At 36.8% G+C, this 16,755-nt stretch overlaps 1 protein-coding gene across 1 annotated transcript; it reads right to left on the bottom strand.

Moving 5' to 3' along the window:
* Positions 1 to 530: 530 nt before the first annotated feature.
* LOC120348617 (uncharacterized) lies at positions 531 to 9,788 on the bottom strand. Its single transcript, XM_078115778.1, has 8 exons — positions 9,689 to 9,788; positions 7,978 to 8,183; positions 7,275 to 7,443; positions 6,700 to 6,856; positions 6,261 to 6,357; positions 4,429 to 5,526; positions 3,941 to 4,040; positions 531 to 3,214 (listed from the first exon to the last, which is right to left on the bottom strand). The coding sequence occupies exons 1-8, from the start codon at positions 9,738 to 9,740 to the stop codon at positions 3,135 to 3,137; spliced, it is 1,959 nt and encodes a 652-aa protein (XP_077971904.1). The 5' UTR covers positions 9,741 to 9,788; the 3' UTR covers positions 531 to 3,134.
* Positions 9,789 to 16,755: the final 6,967 nt, after the last annotated feature.

The raw sequence follows: 16,755 nt of genomic DNA on the forward strand, positions 1-16,755 counted from the left end.
CCAATACATCACCAAATATAAGATGCTATATTTGTTTTACTTATTGATTTCGGAAATTAAATTACAACACAGATTTCATTTACATTTAGTCATTGTGACGATTAGATGCTTATTACCGAACAATCATACTCAAACCATTGTGAGAAAGGAGTTGCAAGAAGTGAACACGGCATGGTCAGAATTTTAATATTATTTTAGATTATTTGGTACGTACTATGTCTAAAAAAAATAGATCTTTCCCGAATATCGACTTTTTCATTTATTTCCACAACAGTGATCAATCGGCAATAAGTTAGCGGCGATTTAACAGATGAAATATTAATTAGTGAATGTCCGACCCAGGGACTCTGGTGACCTTCGATCAGTATCCAATGCACGCATGATTGGGACATACCTTGTTTTCCCGAAAATAAGACCTAACCTAGAGGTAACTAATTTTGTTCGCTTACTTTACATCGAGTTGTGTAAAAGAACGGAAGCCTATGGGCAGGGGTTATATTCATTAACATAGACAGTCCCTGAACTCGTAATATAAATAAAACAAGAGAGCTATGCTCAAATATATGAACACGTAGCGCCACCCAGTGGGAATAATTTTGATGACGTCATAGCAACAACAAAAAAGTAATAGCCTTCTGGAGAAAAATTTTATCTTCAACCACTGAAAATTTCAAAGCAATTGGTCCAGTATTCGAAGAGAAAAGCGATTTCTTCAAAACGTGTCAAAAAACAACAAGAACAACAACAACAACATAATATTGAAACGATTGCTATGTCCACAACGTGTCCAATAAGTAAAATCGGAATGAAATCATGGCCTAACCCTAACCTGGTACACATACTACGGAAGTACCAAAATGAGACCTAGTTTATATCGAAAAGTAAGTTAAATGAAATATTCGTTGGAATTTATGATTCTAGTGACTTACAAGACATTGATGATGATATGGCCATTTTTGAATAATCTGTGTTTAGCAAATTTTTTAATGTTGTTGCTATATGTTTTAAGGCGCTTATAACTTCAGTGGTCCAATACTAACATATTATGCAATATAAGAAAATAAATAAATATATATTTAAATCAATTAATATATATAATAAGTAATTATTCCTAAATATTTCTGCTCATAAGAAAAACGAATTCAATAACAGTTTCAATAATGTCCATGTATAATCACTTCTTCCAAAATCAGTTCAGTAAGTTTTCTGGCTTTGATGATCGTACTTGATGATTATATTGCTGGCAATGTAGTGGACAGTGGGCTAAGGTCCCAGGTACAAAACACTGTTCGCAATATTCGTCGGAATGACAACCAATTTTATGTAACTAAACTCGCCAACTACAAATATACAAAAAGACTCACAACCTACCTCGTCCAATAAAACAATTCAATTATTTATATTATTGCACATATTTATATAATTAAAAATTTACATCCGGGAAATTACAGAGATAGTTACTAATGCAGTTGAATATACACCTTACTTAAAGGCATATCAGAATCACAGAGTGACCCAAAATACCAAAGTGACCCAAAAAAAGATTTGCACAAAAGTTAAGCTTAAAACTACCTGGGTTCTGTTTTTGGGGGTCACCATGTGGTTACCGTCGATTGGACTATTTCAATAAAAGCGCTAAAAAACACAAATCAAAATATATAAAAGCCAGATAAAATATAACAGAATATAATGAAAAGTACAAAGTGAGGTCAATTTACCAAATATATACATGAAAGAAGACAATAATGGAACTGAGGAAATAAATGCAGTAACATTAGCAAATAAAACATCTATTTTGCTAGTATGAGATCAGAGCCGCCGTGCTGCTGGGCACAGAGCGCGATGATCTAGTACAGGGCTACTCACCTGGCAGACCGAATCCGGACGTTTTGAGTATTTGATTCGGACCGCACCTAATTCTTTATTTTGAATCATTGGCCCCACTTTTGAAGTTTCCTTTTATAAAATGACGTTTATAGTTTTGAATATATATAAAAACTATAACGCCATAATGAGCAATCTTGATTAGCTAATAATCATCAGCCGGTCGAGGAAGTGCGCGTTTAGGATGCCGAAATATAATTTCTGGAAAGATCGGACTCAAATAATTTAAAGTTTTGTATGCGGATATTTGGTAAAAATAGTTGAGTAGCCCTGACCTAGGCACGGGTCGGCAACCTTTAGTAACTCATGAATCTAGTTCTCACTTAGAAGTGTGTTTTGACAGACTTGCGACCTATTTTTACCGTTCTCGACTTATACTTTGGGAACCGGCGTGATGCGTAATTGGTGAAGTGTATCTGGTTTATGTCGACATTTCCACTGAATCCATACTGCTCCTAATGAAAAAACTGTTGTTTATGCTTTGACTTACAGGAGCCAGAACTCCGAGAACAATCTGGACCCGATCACAGGTTGCCGATCGCTGGCGTAGGGCAACGTTTCCTAACCGGGGAGGAATTTTGATGTTATTCGGAATAATTATCAATTTGTGTAGTTTAACAAATATATTTAATAATATTGTGATGCACGTTTTGGTGTACCAAAGTGGGAGTTGTGTGTAAAACTGGCTGCAGACCCATCAAGATCACACAAATAACGATAACAGGATTCCATGCTTAGTGAGGGAGGATTGGAAATAAAGATTTCCAAAATACGCAGAACAAGGAATTATTTAACCGACAAAAATTGGGAACCACGGGCCTGATAGTTAAAACGTTATATTAATTATACCATCGTCGTTGCCAGCTTATTCATCCGACGATAATCCCGGAGTAGAGGTCGCATGGTTTGTCATATTGTTGGACACAAACAAAGCCTATTGATCATTTTGTTAAATTGTTGTTCCCCTGCAACTAATGAAGCAATCGAGTTCATATTCCCAGTACTCAAAGATGGGACAAAAGGCTAAGAGGCTATTTCTTTTCATTTTTACATTGTTTATGAGTCATATGGAACCGTAGAGGTTAGATCCTCTCGGAGTTGGGAGCTTGAACTGATGTTGAATTCCTCTTTTACTTTGAGTCGGGAATCGGAGTAACCTAGCGCAGAAACTTTTTTTAATTGATCGGAGTTTAGCGTAAAATTTCTTTGACTCCCCTGCCCAGGTTGAAATAGTATCTGCTGTTTCTCTTTCATACAAAATGTGAATACTGTTTGCAAGGTTTGAACTGTGAGTACCGGCACATCATGCAGAATTCTTTCTTCCCGATACCTGAAATAAGAGGAAATAAAGAATTACTGAGGAGGGCCGGATTGGTAAAATTGGTAAACTTTGATCCCAAATATGTATCGATATTGACTCCACGTTCATAAAAAATCCTAAAAATCCCTACACCGGAACTACTTTTAGAATATCAAAAATTCTGTTTTGAGTAACCCAAATCTGTATTTTCAAGTAGGCGATTGAGTACTCCGGTAGTATGTGTACCAGGTTAGGGTTATGCCATAATTTTATTCCGATTTTCCCTATTTTAGGTATATTACGAGTTCGGGGACTGTTTGTTGTAACCAAGTGAATATATCCAGTGTCCATAGGCTTACGTCACTTTACACAACTTGATGTAAAGTATGCAAACAAACTTAGATACCTCCGTATTGGTACACATACTTCTGGAGCGCCGGGGATTGAATTACAAAACTCTGTTGGCCAACTTGCCGTCACCCCTACGATAAACCATAAATCTGTTTCCAATAAACGGAAGAAGATAAAGAAGCCGAAGACTAGAGAAAGTTTGATAATCTCACCGACAAGCAACAATAGGTTACAAAATATAAAATATTTTTAGCGTTGGTATACTCTATCTCAGAGGGTGGGAAATTATTTTTCTGAGTGGGTCACAATTTAAAGCCACAAAAGCGATACTGATAGTAAAGGGAGGTACGAAGAAATGGTGGCGACTCATGTGAGTAGAAGTGTCGAATCTACTTTGAAAAATACCTTTAAAATATCCGCAGGAATGAGCGTAGTCCATGGTGTATCTCTTCCTTTTGCAGAATCGTTTGCAATATTTAATCGTCAACGGAGGTGAGAGAATAATCTGTGGGATGAAAAAAATTGTTTGTGTTATATTCACTAAGAGAAATTAAATGTTCTGTAAGACAAATAAAAGCAAATATTCTATCAGACAATGGACCGCTATGTATTTGAGCCTTTCTATCGACTTTCCTCTCCTGATAAAAATGAAAAATATATTTCTTTCCTAAAAGTATTAGCTATATAGTTGCCTTGTGTGTAGTATACTATGGTTCAAAATATTATTATATCGTTTTATCGGCTTTTCTTTTAACCGAGATAAACTTGGAACAAAAAATTTGATTCTATCTTAATGGTAGTCGCGATTGTAGCATCTCATCAGCTTTTCTTATCCGGGAAGATTATGAAAAAGCTCATCATATCCTAATAGCAACGGCCACCTGCATACTGACCCTGGGTGTGTTGACTTTAGTTGTAAGCGTAGTCGTCGTAGTTCTGGTGGTTGCGGTAGTTGTGCTAGCTGAAGTAGATTCAGTTGCTCGCATTGTTGTGACAGTGCTGGTGGCTGGAGTCGTTCTCGTAGTAGTTGGAGTGGTTGTTGTGGTAGTCGGAGTAGTTGTTGTGGTAGTAGGAGTGGTTGTTGTGGTAGTCGGAGTGGTTGTAGTGGTAGTAGGAGTGGTTGTTGTGGTAGTCGGAGTGGTTGTAGTAGTAGTCGGAGTGGTTGTTGTGGTAGTCGAAGTGGTTGTAGTAGTAGTCGGAGTGGTTGATGTGGTAGTCGGAGTCGTTCTTGTAGTGGTCGAAGTGGTTGTTGTGGTAGTCAGAGTGGTTGTAGAGGTAGTCGGAATGGTTGTTGTGGTAGCCGGAATGGTTGATGTGGTAGTCGGAGTGGTTGTTGTGGTAGTCGGAGGGGTTTTTGTAGTCGGAGTGGTTGTTGTGGTAGTCGGAGGGGTTGTTGTGGTAGTCGGAGTGGTTGTTGTGGTGGTCGGAGTAGTAGCTGGTGGAAAAGTGGTTGTATGTTCTATTACATTCATCCATTGCACATCTGGGTATAGGTGTGACGGGGGCGTTGGCTCTGTATGTTTCGACACAATGTTGGAATCGGAGTGAGTCGGGTAGAGGTGTGTCGGAGGCGTTGGTTCAATTTCTTCCGATAAAAATTGTATTGTTGTATTTTTATTCATATCTGTCAATGGGGTGAGCTTTGCTCCGTCTTCATTTCGCGTTAGCACTTTTATTATTGTTGGATTTGGATTTCTTGTTGAAATAGGTTGCCCCGGTAACGCTGGTTCGGTATTTAGATTTTGTTGTTTTGACTGGGTCGGAGTTTCTGTGTTGCGAGCTATAGGCTTTATCAGCAACCAATTTAATTCTTCTGTGGTGGAAGGAGTCAATTTTAGAGTAGTATCCGGTTTAATTTGTTTTGTTGTCTCTTCCGTGGTTGGTGATTTCACAGTCTCTGTTTTGTTCATCTTCGTTGTTGTCTTTGTTGTTTCTTCGTTCATATTGTTCATAAATACAAGTGATGTGGTCTCTGGTACAGGAACGCAGAACTGCAAAAATAATTAGACATCTTGAAATATATTTATTGTTACGTCTGTTCAAAGCCTCGTGCGCAACGGATGACTCAGTAAAAGCGATAAGACGACTTGGTCCTATATAGCGAACCCCGGCCTTTCGTCCAGTTACTAGTCCTTGTTGGGTATGGGATTAGTTAGCCAGTTATTTGTTTCAGGTGCGTGGCAGATGGCACGACCAGAAGTAGTAAGGGAAACTTGAGTATCCTTAACACTGCTTAGAATCAAAGCAATAGTTCATATTGGAGCAAGGGATCATTCAACTGTATTGGACGGGGTCCCTAATAAACTTACCCCATGTTTACCAATCGGGGAAGTATTCTTCACCATGGGACAATATTGACATTCTTAGAGAGAAATTTGGTTCGTATTCGCTGTAGTATAACTTATATTTTTTAGTTCTTCATCATTACTATAATACTTATTATAAGAGTGGTACTCCCGTACTATGTACCAGGTTAGGGTCAGGCCATAATTTTATTCCGATTTTCCTTATTTAAGTTCTGTTACGAGTTCGGGAACTGTCTCTGTTAGGCAAGTAAATATACCCCCTGCCTATGGGTTTCAGTCCCTTTACAAAACTTGATGTACACAACTTCTGGCGCCGAAACTTGTGGCATAACTCTGACGATCCATAATAGATTGAACAACAAGTAGAAACAGGGAAAAGGAGAAATTTAACCTAAAAGGTTGGAAACCACTGCACCGACCTTTATCTTTTTGCATTCTTTCTTAATCTTTCTTCCATTCCGGCACAAAGTCTTATCTAATGAAGGTTGCCAGATTGCTGATCTTCGACTTATTTTTCTGAAAGAAAAATCGACAGTTTGACGGGAGGTTGTATTGCTTATCGACTTCGTTCCACACTTGTATATGATATGGGCTTTTTTGTTCGACTGAAACGACTAAACTATTTCACTGGCTTTCGTCCCCTCTGGCAATAGGGCTTGGTTATATGCTTACACCAACTATTGTCAAAGTTCAACTCGTTCTATGCAGACGCGGCCCGTCACCTTGACAAGCTTTCTCACCTTTCTCCCAAGTGTAGATAAATTTTGAAATGGCTACGCTCTTGTAAAAGTGACTTCTTTTACAATGCCTTGTTCGGAGCGAATAAGCGTAGCTACATATAGAATAAAATTTCCTCACCTGCAAATAACTCCAAATTCCGATTCTGTCTTCATATTAATAAACTCATGATGAACGAATCCATCCCGACACGTCAAAGTGCATTTCGATCCTGCTTTGCGACTTTTAGAGCATTTGATGGTTTTGACTTTGTCGGGCAGTGCTCTGCATTTGATATCTGTAGAGTTGATATTCGATAGAATAATGCAGTGATGAAAAAGGCGAAAAATAAAATTTAGATAATCTAATATAAAATGTATGACGTAGTATTTGATGACATCATTGATTTTTTGGGGTGGATTATTTAAAATTGATTGATTCGATGACGTAATGATGACTCGATGACGTTATACAACTTTAGCTCATTGGAGGGATCATTTAAAGTTAATGGCGTAATATTTGATGATTTCATTAACTTGATGATGACTGAACCAAAGTTCAGTTTCAACGTTGGTTGTGAATTTCCTCCGATTTCATTTAATGGGAGACCGTGAAGAAGTTGTCCGGGCACAAAAGCAATATTTGACGTCATATCACCATGACGTCATATGTAAGGTTAGGTTGTTCGTCTAAAACTATTATCAACACTTTCTTACCTGGCGGTTTTTCAACTTTGTAGTCCAGTATAAATGACCCTGCATTTTTCTGTACCACGATTTTAAGATACTTTACGCCGCGGATTTCGATCACTATTTCCGGCAAATTTCCTGTTAATTCCCGGTATGTTTTCCATGGTGATTTCAAGTTCTTTTTGATTGTCTCGATCTATAAAATCAAAATACGAGCTTTGAAATTTTATAGAGTAAGCAAGCTCATGATTGAGAGTCCTGGACACTGCCGTAAATGATATTTGAAGGCTGAATGAACGAGGAGTGGCTGTCATGAGACATTGAATTACCTTTGACTACTAATAGCACTGCAATTTGGACAGTAATCCTGGCTGATATTTATGAAAATGAATATAAATGAGAATTAATACCCGCTAATATAAAGGAAAAGGCATAATGAATCTGCTCTTCTAGACTATGAGCGAGCAAACACACAATTTTTGGCGTTCCAGAAGTGTGTGTACCAATTTGGAGGTAACTAATTTTGTTTGGTTCTGAAGCCTATGGGCGGCCGTATCTTTATATGGCCGGCCGTAACGTTGCTCTTACTTCTGAGTGAGTGTGCCTAATACATAACTATAAATAGTTCAGTAGCCTTTAGTATTTCAGTGAGTGGGTTTATTTTATTTTTTTTGAGTGAGTGAGCTAGCTCTGAGCAGATTTCTCCAAAATATTAAATAAGAATATTTACTTTTATTCCCGGCGCTTCTATTACAATGTCCTTGAAGGTGAGAGCCAGCAATTTCATGTTGATAGTTTTAGCGTAAACGCATTTTGCAGTGAGGTTCAATCCGTCCGTGTAAAATGATTGCAAAACTGTATGTTGTAAATCATTTGGAAATGTAACGTTTCCTGATTGCCCCAATAGATAGTGTTGACACGGGGATGTCGTGGTTACTGAAATAAAATATAATGTTGTTGTTAAATAGGTTTATACCCTTCTATTGGAGTAGTGTACATGTGGATCGTTTTGTTATTAAGTTGTTGTTGTTCTTGTTGGTATTTTTCTTCTCGTTGTTGTGCAAAAATCGCAGTAGTTTACAAACAAATAGATCACCGAGAACTCAAGTCTCCCTCGCGGAGCCCTGTAGCTCTGTATGAGGCAATTTGAGAACCTACTTTCTTGAGAATATGGACTTTTTATTTACCTATTTTGGGCTGTTTTGGTGGTTTAGCGGTATTTTATGATGTTTAACAGTTTTTGTACGTTTGAGCGGTTTTCTGATTAATTTCTACAATTTTAGCTCGATTTACCAAGTTGTGCGTATGAACAATGGAGAATCGCGAACTTTAAAAATAATCAAAAGTCCCGAAATTTAAAAACGTCAGACTTGACATTCCGACAAGGAACGGAATAATCTGATTTACGTGTTCAACAGGAATAAATGACGTGCGACGTGACCTTGAACAACAATAAATGACCTTGGACGACCCTGTTGACAATGAGTCGTCGAAATTTAGTGTTGCTAGCAACTTTGTCGACATTTTGCCAATCAAACAATGGTTGGCTCTACTATAATGGGTAATCTGAAAATATGTGTACCAGGCAAATTTTTTTTCCCAATTTTCCTTATTTTAGTTCTATTACGAGTTTGGGGACTAGCAAAATGACACCCGTAGTATTTGTACCGGAAATTTAACCCGGTACACATACTACGTTCCGTTGTCCGCCATCTTGCTCACATATGCCGGGAGCGCCTCATATTTATCAGCTAGTTTGAATATCCTGGGTTCACGTTTTCGAACTCACTAACATTATCAAGCAATAAAACTAGGTAGAAGGGAATTTCGTTGTCAAAGGAAAGTAAAAATAACTCTCCGTGGATAGTATGGTTCGTGGTTTCTCACATATCAGTGGTTGCTTATACAGAGCCTTATTCATAGGGAAAGGCGTTTACAAATCACGTTAAATGAATTTTCGGGAATCAACTCGCACTTCGGCTTATACGCGATTCGAATAGTTTATGGTATGTGCATTAACATTTTTTGTTTTCTGGCAAGTAGTTCCTCTTCCTTTGGAAAAATTATGGCCTTCGGGTCGGATCCGGCCCACCGAAGTGATTTATATGGCCCACGTGTGTCTGTTGTAATCACGACTGAGGTTTGTATGGATATAAAATTTCGTTGAAAATATCGATGAAAATTACGTCATAATGACCCAGATTGTCGCCTTGTGCTTCTTATTATTATGTAAACGTTAGCTGTTGTAAATTACCCTGTTTTACTTATTCATTTTTTTTAAATGAGTTTTGAACCTCCGGCCCAGTTTTTAAGTCTGTTTTGTGTAAGTGGCCTACGCAGGAAAGTAATTGCTCGCCGCTGGGTTTGAGTATTTGCACAAGACTTGAAAGAAGATTCATTGAAACGAAACCACAACAAAAAAAACGAAAAAATACACTTACCTAACGTCATTGACGTAAAGATGACAAAAGTGAAACGTAAAATAAATTCCATATTATAGATCTATCTAAACTTAATAAATAATAACTGAAAATAAATATAAATTGAGTAATTAGAGAGATAATAAAAACAGTATCAATTTAGTTTTTGAGGAAACATACTCAAAGTAAGGTCTCTGACTTTGATCCAATGTTGGGAATGCTCGGGTCTTTGAAACAGGGTCGGATCATGCTTTTCAGAGGCCCTAGGCACCTAATACTTTGGTGAGCTATATGTAAAAAATAATAATAACGAAACTGGTGTTGTATGTTATGTGATATTGAATAAGTAAGTTTCAGTATTCATTGCTAATGGAGGGCAAATTACGATTAATTTGCATAATTTTTTTGTAAACAGTTCTCATATTCACGAAGGTTGATAGAGGGGATTAAGATGATACTTGAGAACTTCATTTCAACCCGGACAATATTGAGGTCTGTATCGTCTGACCAACCCGAATTGTTACATTTAACATTGGGACTCCATTGAAAATTGTCTACGGAAATTTCTGTGTGGTGTCCCCTTTCCCTTGGTGCTCTAAGCACGTGCTTATTTTGCCTAAAGGGTAATCCATCCTTGCTTTGACCTGACCCGAGTTGAACTCGAATTACCAACCATCAAAGACTTGAAATGAATCACGTCGTCTGAATGAATGACTCGAAATCAACTAACCGCTATTGATACTTGACTCGACCCCGAATGAACGGTGACTCGTCTTGACTCGCTAGTATGAAAAATAGGGAATTTTTCTGTCATAAACATTAGCTTATAGGCGGATGCTTACAACTTTCGTGTACGTGCACTTCCCAATTTTAGTTGAAGAATCGGGTCGGGGCCCTTAGTTTAAATAAACAAAAATCTTGCATAAAAATGCTTCTTTCATTCTAGTTCAAACAAGGAGAATCGGCTTGATTATCAAATTAATGATCCGCTTTTATCTGATTTTCAGAATTCAAGTCCAACAAGGTAACCAACCACAGATAGCAATCACTTTCGCTTTCAACACCCGCGCACTTACGCGATAAGATCGCTATGTTTATAACTATAATTAACTTGGTGCATCACGATTACAATAAGGGTTTTTATATTAAGATTTCTACGCCTCGCAAAGTTATAAATTGCGAGGGCAAATTAAAACAATTTTGTTGCCTCGTATTGTTGTGTATATATCGTCGCGATTTTCTCTATTTATTTCCCCATATTTTACTGTTTTAAAATTACCATTCCATCTGGATTATTATAGATTTTAACAAACAGATTTTTGGTGTTCCTGAAGTAAGCGTACCAAGATGGCGGACACCGGAACGTAGTATGTGTACCAGATTAAGGTTAAGCCATAATTTTAAGTACAAATACTACGGGAGTCACTTGGCTAGTCAGAAATCGTAATAGAATTGAAATAAGGAAAATTGGAATAAAATTATGGCCTAACCCTAACCTGGTTCACACACTACGTTCCGGTTTCCGCCATCTTGGTACGCATACTTCGAGAATACCAGATTTTTTCAATAACTTGCTTGTATACCATATCTCTCTGTAGATATTTATCATCCCTCATCTAACTCCACATGTTACAGTTGTCGCCAAAGCACAATCACTTTTTAACTACTCAAGCAGCTGCTGTTAAATTTCTGGCAGTTAAAAAAAGTACACATGAGAAGACTATTACTTTCATTTGTTTCCAAATTGAGTCCTCATTTTTTGAACCCCGTTGATTAAGCCGGAACTTTGTTAGTTTCAAAAATTGCGCTACCGCACGTCTTTAGTGACTTCATTCACCAAAACATGTAAATGGAATGCACGATGCCATGCTTTTTTAATCGTACACTAGCAATCCTAAAAGTTGCTTCACTAAATTGTATTTGTTAATTATAATGTTATCGATAGGAACAATTTTTTCTTTAAAATTTAAAATTTTCAGTAGTTCACATTAAAATTTTCAGTAGTTAAAATTAAAAGTGGCCCTAGAAAGTCATCTCATCAACATGTTTAAAACTTGTAGAACAGTTATCTCTGATTTTTGCTATTTTAATTAAAAATTTCATTTCCACTCGTATTTTAGCCACAGAATTCTACATTTTTTTTCAAATTTAATCCTCCCTCGCTGGAATTCTATTCGTCTATGGGTCTATCGACTTCAACCGTTTTTGATTTTCTGTTACATTACACGGGCCTCGTTTTCTAGCCCCAAATTTGGCTAGAAAACCCAGATTTCACCATTCATCCCCAAATTTGGCTATAAAACCCAGATTTCACCATTCATTCCCAAATTCAGCTAGAAAGACCAGATTTCACCATTCATTCCCAAATTTGGCTATAAAACCCAGATTTCACCATTCATTCCCAAATTCAGCTAGAAAGACCAGATTTCACCATTCATTCCCAAATTTGGCTAGAAAACCCAGATTTCACCATTCATCCCCAAATTTGGCTAGAAAACCCAGATTTCACCATTCATCCCCAAATTTGGCTAGAAAGACCAGATTTCACCATTCATCCCCAAATTTAGCTAGAAATCCCAGATTTCCCCATTTGCCCCAAATTTTTTAGTTTGAAAAATTGTCATACCGCCAGGATTTTTACGAAATATTTTGTCGATGATCATTTTCATACCGACCAAGTATTTTATTAACAGACTGACTAATGTATCCTCTAGTTATGTTCTAGCTATTTTCATTCCTTTAATTGTACGTAAACACGCAAAACGTGGCATTTAGTGTATAATTATTACTAGTACTCAAAGAGTTTTGAAAAACTGACCGGTTAAATTTTAAATAACAATTATTTTGACTGATATCACGGATATTGACCATCCGGACCGGGAAAAGTTTGACTCCGACTACGCAACTCAAGGATAACAAATATTGACGGTCTGCCGCTTTTAGTCCAGAGCCGATAACTTTGCATCACGACTCAATACAAAGTTTGACTTCAGTCAATGCCGGATTTGGAGTCCAATCCCGGAGTATTCAACTCCGGAATAACAAAAATGTCGACTCTCAACTCGGAGTTGTACTTTAGCGTATTTGGGCTTCAAATTTCAGTTGAAAATTCAATTCCAACAATGTCTGACAAGACGAACATTGAATGTTTTTTCTCTGTATTTTATCCAGGATAAAAACTCTCATCTCACCCAAAATAATGCTGAATATCGCTAATTTGAAAATTATCGCCCCCTTTATTGTTACGATCAAATTAAATATCGTGCTCAACGTACTACGCAACGCAAATGTACCGATACTTTCGTGTTTATAGGTTTAATTTGTTTCTATTTAAGTACCGCTATCTACCTATTTTGGTTACGCTACATTCATTGTTGGAAAAAATCGTTTTCTCCGACTTCTTGAGGAACTGTTTTTAGTAATGGAATTCCAGTTTTAAAATTTGATCTACCGAATAACTCTGATTTCTGAATTTGCCCAAATCTTGCTGTTTTATAAATTATGGCGATCTCGTTTTCAGCGGACGACGCAAGACCTAGATTATTCACCATTTTCGCTGCTTCAAATATTGGCATTCTAAATCAAAGATACAACTGAATAGTAACGGTACTTTTGTGTTTGTAAGCAGAATTATTTTACATTCTAAGTATCCTTAATAACAGGCTAGTATACCGTACATACTAGTTGCTCAACTATTTGTCTATTTTTACTTAGTTGTATGTAAATGCGCAAAACGTGGTGTCCTAGTGTATAATTATTACGAGTGCTCGAAAATTTTTGTTGCCCGAAAACTAACTAACTGGTTTATCTCAGAATATTTCTCCTTATCACATTAATTTTTACTCCAACTACCGCTTCTGACTCCGGAACTATCTAATCTCAACTTGGAGATTTTGACTACAAAAGATGATCGCACTTGCAATTCTCTTTCAATTAAGAGTCTGAAATTCAAATTCTGAAAAATTTCAAAATTCAACTCTAAATCTGATTTTGTTACTAGAAAAAAAAACCTAAACTCTGACCCTATGCATTTATCTAATTCCCTGGCTTCGATTTTTTGTTGGGTTTGACTGTGAAAAATTTGACTCAAGTATGGTTTCCGAGCTTAAATAAATCGTTGCCCAGACCAATTTCGTTATCTTATCTTGCTATCACACATAATTCGCCCCGAAAATGCCTATTTAAACTTCTACTATTACGAATATCATGTTACACTTTGAAAGTTTCAGCTACATAAGAGCACAAAGCCGCGCTCAACGTATAGGAGATCACATGTTTGCAGGGGGTAATCAGGGGGATGGTTTCTCCGGAACTCCACCCTCTTTTTTGAAATGTAAAAAACAAAAACATTTTTCTCTACCATGCAGGTGTTCCCAGACTTTATTAGTAGCGAGCCAAAATTAGAATCGGGGGTGTTCGAGGGCCGGATAAGTGTAGCGCCCGAAAGTGTGCGACAGTTGCCAAAAAATGTCTGTTTACAGAGTCTAGTTTTCGTTTGTGTTTTGATATCTCTAAGCTTTCTTATGTGGTTGATAACTAAATTACTGCCCTATGTAATCCTAATACTGGTTCGTATGATTAATTGAATTGTTACAATAAACACATACCTGAACTGTGATAATCACGTAACACACTAGAACGCAAACATAATCTGTTGACCAATTTTTCATCTGAGCTCAGGGGGCCATTTTAAATCGCTATGCGGGCCGGATTTGGCCCGCGGGCCGTGGTTTGGGAACCCCTGATATAAAGAAATTTTTCATAGCATAAAACGCTCTTTAGACTCCTCTTCCGGCCCCTAGTCGGACCCGCTCGCTGTTACGATCTAACTTGGCCATTAGAATTTTCAGATTTTTAATGTTTTGTTTTTTTGAAATACAATTTTGCGGCATTTGTAATGAAAGATAAATTCCTACGCCTTCTCTTTTTTCAACGCCATTTTAATTTATTTTTAATCGACTTACTGCAAACCGGACGTTTCCTGGCTTACTGTCAACAAGAGAGCTATGCTCAAATATATGGACACGTAGCATAATTTTGCACATAATAAGAAAAAAGTAATAGTCTTCTAGAGAAAATTTTTATCTTTAACCACTGAAAATTTCAAAGCAATTGGTCCAGTATTCGAAGAGAAAAGCGATTTCTTCCAAACGTGTTGACGGAGACAAATAATAACAATAAAATTTTGAAACGATCGTTATGTCCACTACGTGTCCAATAACTCTTTCCCCAAATGTACTAAACAAGATATGCGCGCTTTTATACCTTGGATAAAAATAAGTCTGTTCACAGAACCTTGTTAGATATCAGCGCCTGCTTTCATTTAACCTTATCAGCATAAAAAAGCACGTATTAAGTCAATATACGAAAAAAAATTGCCCTCATGCACAGGGCGTTTGGACGTCGTGAAAATGCATTTAACCCGCAAATACAACATGGTCCTTCTAACCACAAACTGCCCACCGCCTCAAAATGTGGCATCTAGCTATCAAAACCCATAATCTGACAAATAATCTAACGCAAACAGGTCAATTTAAACACAATAGCGCTTTTCATTTTTCAATCGGCTCAACTAAAATCACACTTTTAAGATTAAACAGTATATCACCACAATTTTACTATCATTAGTTGAAATTATCACCCAAAACTAAAAATGCAAATTTATACAAAATTATGGGTAAGAATTTTTCGGGGGGTGAATTTTGAATAAAATTTTAGTGGCACGCCTTCTAGTGGCCTGATTTTATTCGACAATTTTTGACTTACACTAAAATGCAATTGAACATAAAATTTTTACTGTTTTTTCAAAGTGATATTTACGTGTTATCGCTCATATAATTAATTGTCGCGCCCCGGGTTACGCGTAAGCCTTCGCCGGACGTCAGTTCTGTTTATATAAAAATAACTTGGGCTCATTAAAACTAAATTTTAAGCATTCTTTTAATGGTAAACTACGCGTGAATGGGCGAATTGGGTTTTTGTATGAAATTAAAATTCTGTGCTATGAGTCATATTTATCATTCAAACTCGTGGACGTGGACGAATTACGGCTCGCGGGGCAAATCCAGCTCGTTTAGTAATTCAATCTGGCCCGCCTGATGCTGCCACAACTAAACCAAAACCAACTTTTGATGTTTTAGCTAAAGATTAGAGCAAGAAGTTTGTTGATATTGCAATTAAATTTACTTTTGGCGCAAGGCTCATTGTCTACCACTTTTTCTTTTGTAACACTATAAATATACATTGTTCATAAAATGTAACATTTCACGTCACACATACAAGGCCCTTCATTCTAGGTGGAATGCTGAGTTATGCGTTATATTTGGCGTTCAAATTTGAGGATTTTGTTATCGGGCTCAAATTGCATCGTTTTGTTCGGTGTGTTTTTCTATGGTGTGTTTTCACACGTTCACTTTAAGTAGGCTCTGCATAATCAATTACTGAAAAACTGCTATTTTGGACGGTGTACAACAGTGTTTCTCAAAGTATAGGTCGCCTGAAAATTCTCTTTCGTCGCTCGTTTTTCAAACAATTTCATTTATTCATCGCAATTTATAATAAAGTTCCTGGTTTTTGTAAGTAAAGCCACGCTACAAATTCAAAAACTCTAGTGCTTCCTCACTTTGAAGTAATTTCTGGTAAAATAAATACCCTGTAAAAACGATAGTTTTGTATAAATAAATTAATTCGCGGCAATAAAAGAACTACATGCCGTTCAGTATTTGTGTGTATACTTTGATCGCGAAATTTTACAAATATATATATTTTTTTAAATTTGGGTCAAAAAAAGTTGAGCTTGTGTAATTCCACAGTCTACTTGCAGCCAGTGCACACGTACTCTATAACATTATTACAGATATAAAGGTACACTCAGAAAAAAACAACGCAGCTATAGGTATTTGTTTATTTATAAACTAATTATCACTTCACACTTTTTAATAATTTAATTCCAACTTAATTTCAAACAAAGCGGATGTCGGTGGTGGATGCTCTTTCATTACGAACGTTTATTTTGGATAATTTACCAAATATTTCAAAAAAACTTTTTTAAATTATCATTACACAAATTACGCCTTTCGTCATCTAAT

Source organism: Styela clava, chromosome 1, assembly GCF_964204865.1.
Source record: "Styela clava chromosome 1, kaStyClav1.hap1.2, whole genome shotgun sequence".
NCBI classification, from domain to species: Eukaryota; Metazoa; Chordata; class Ascidiacea; order Stolidobranchia; family Styelidae; genus Styela; species Styela clava.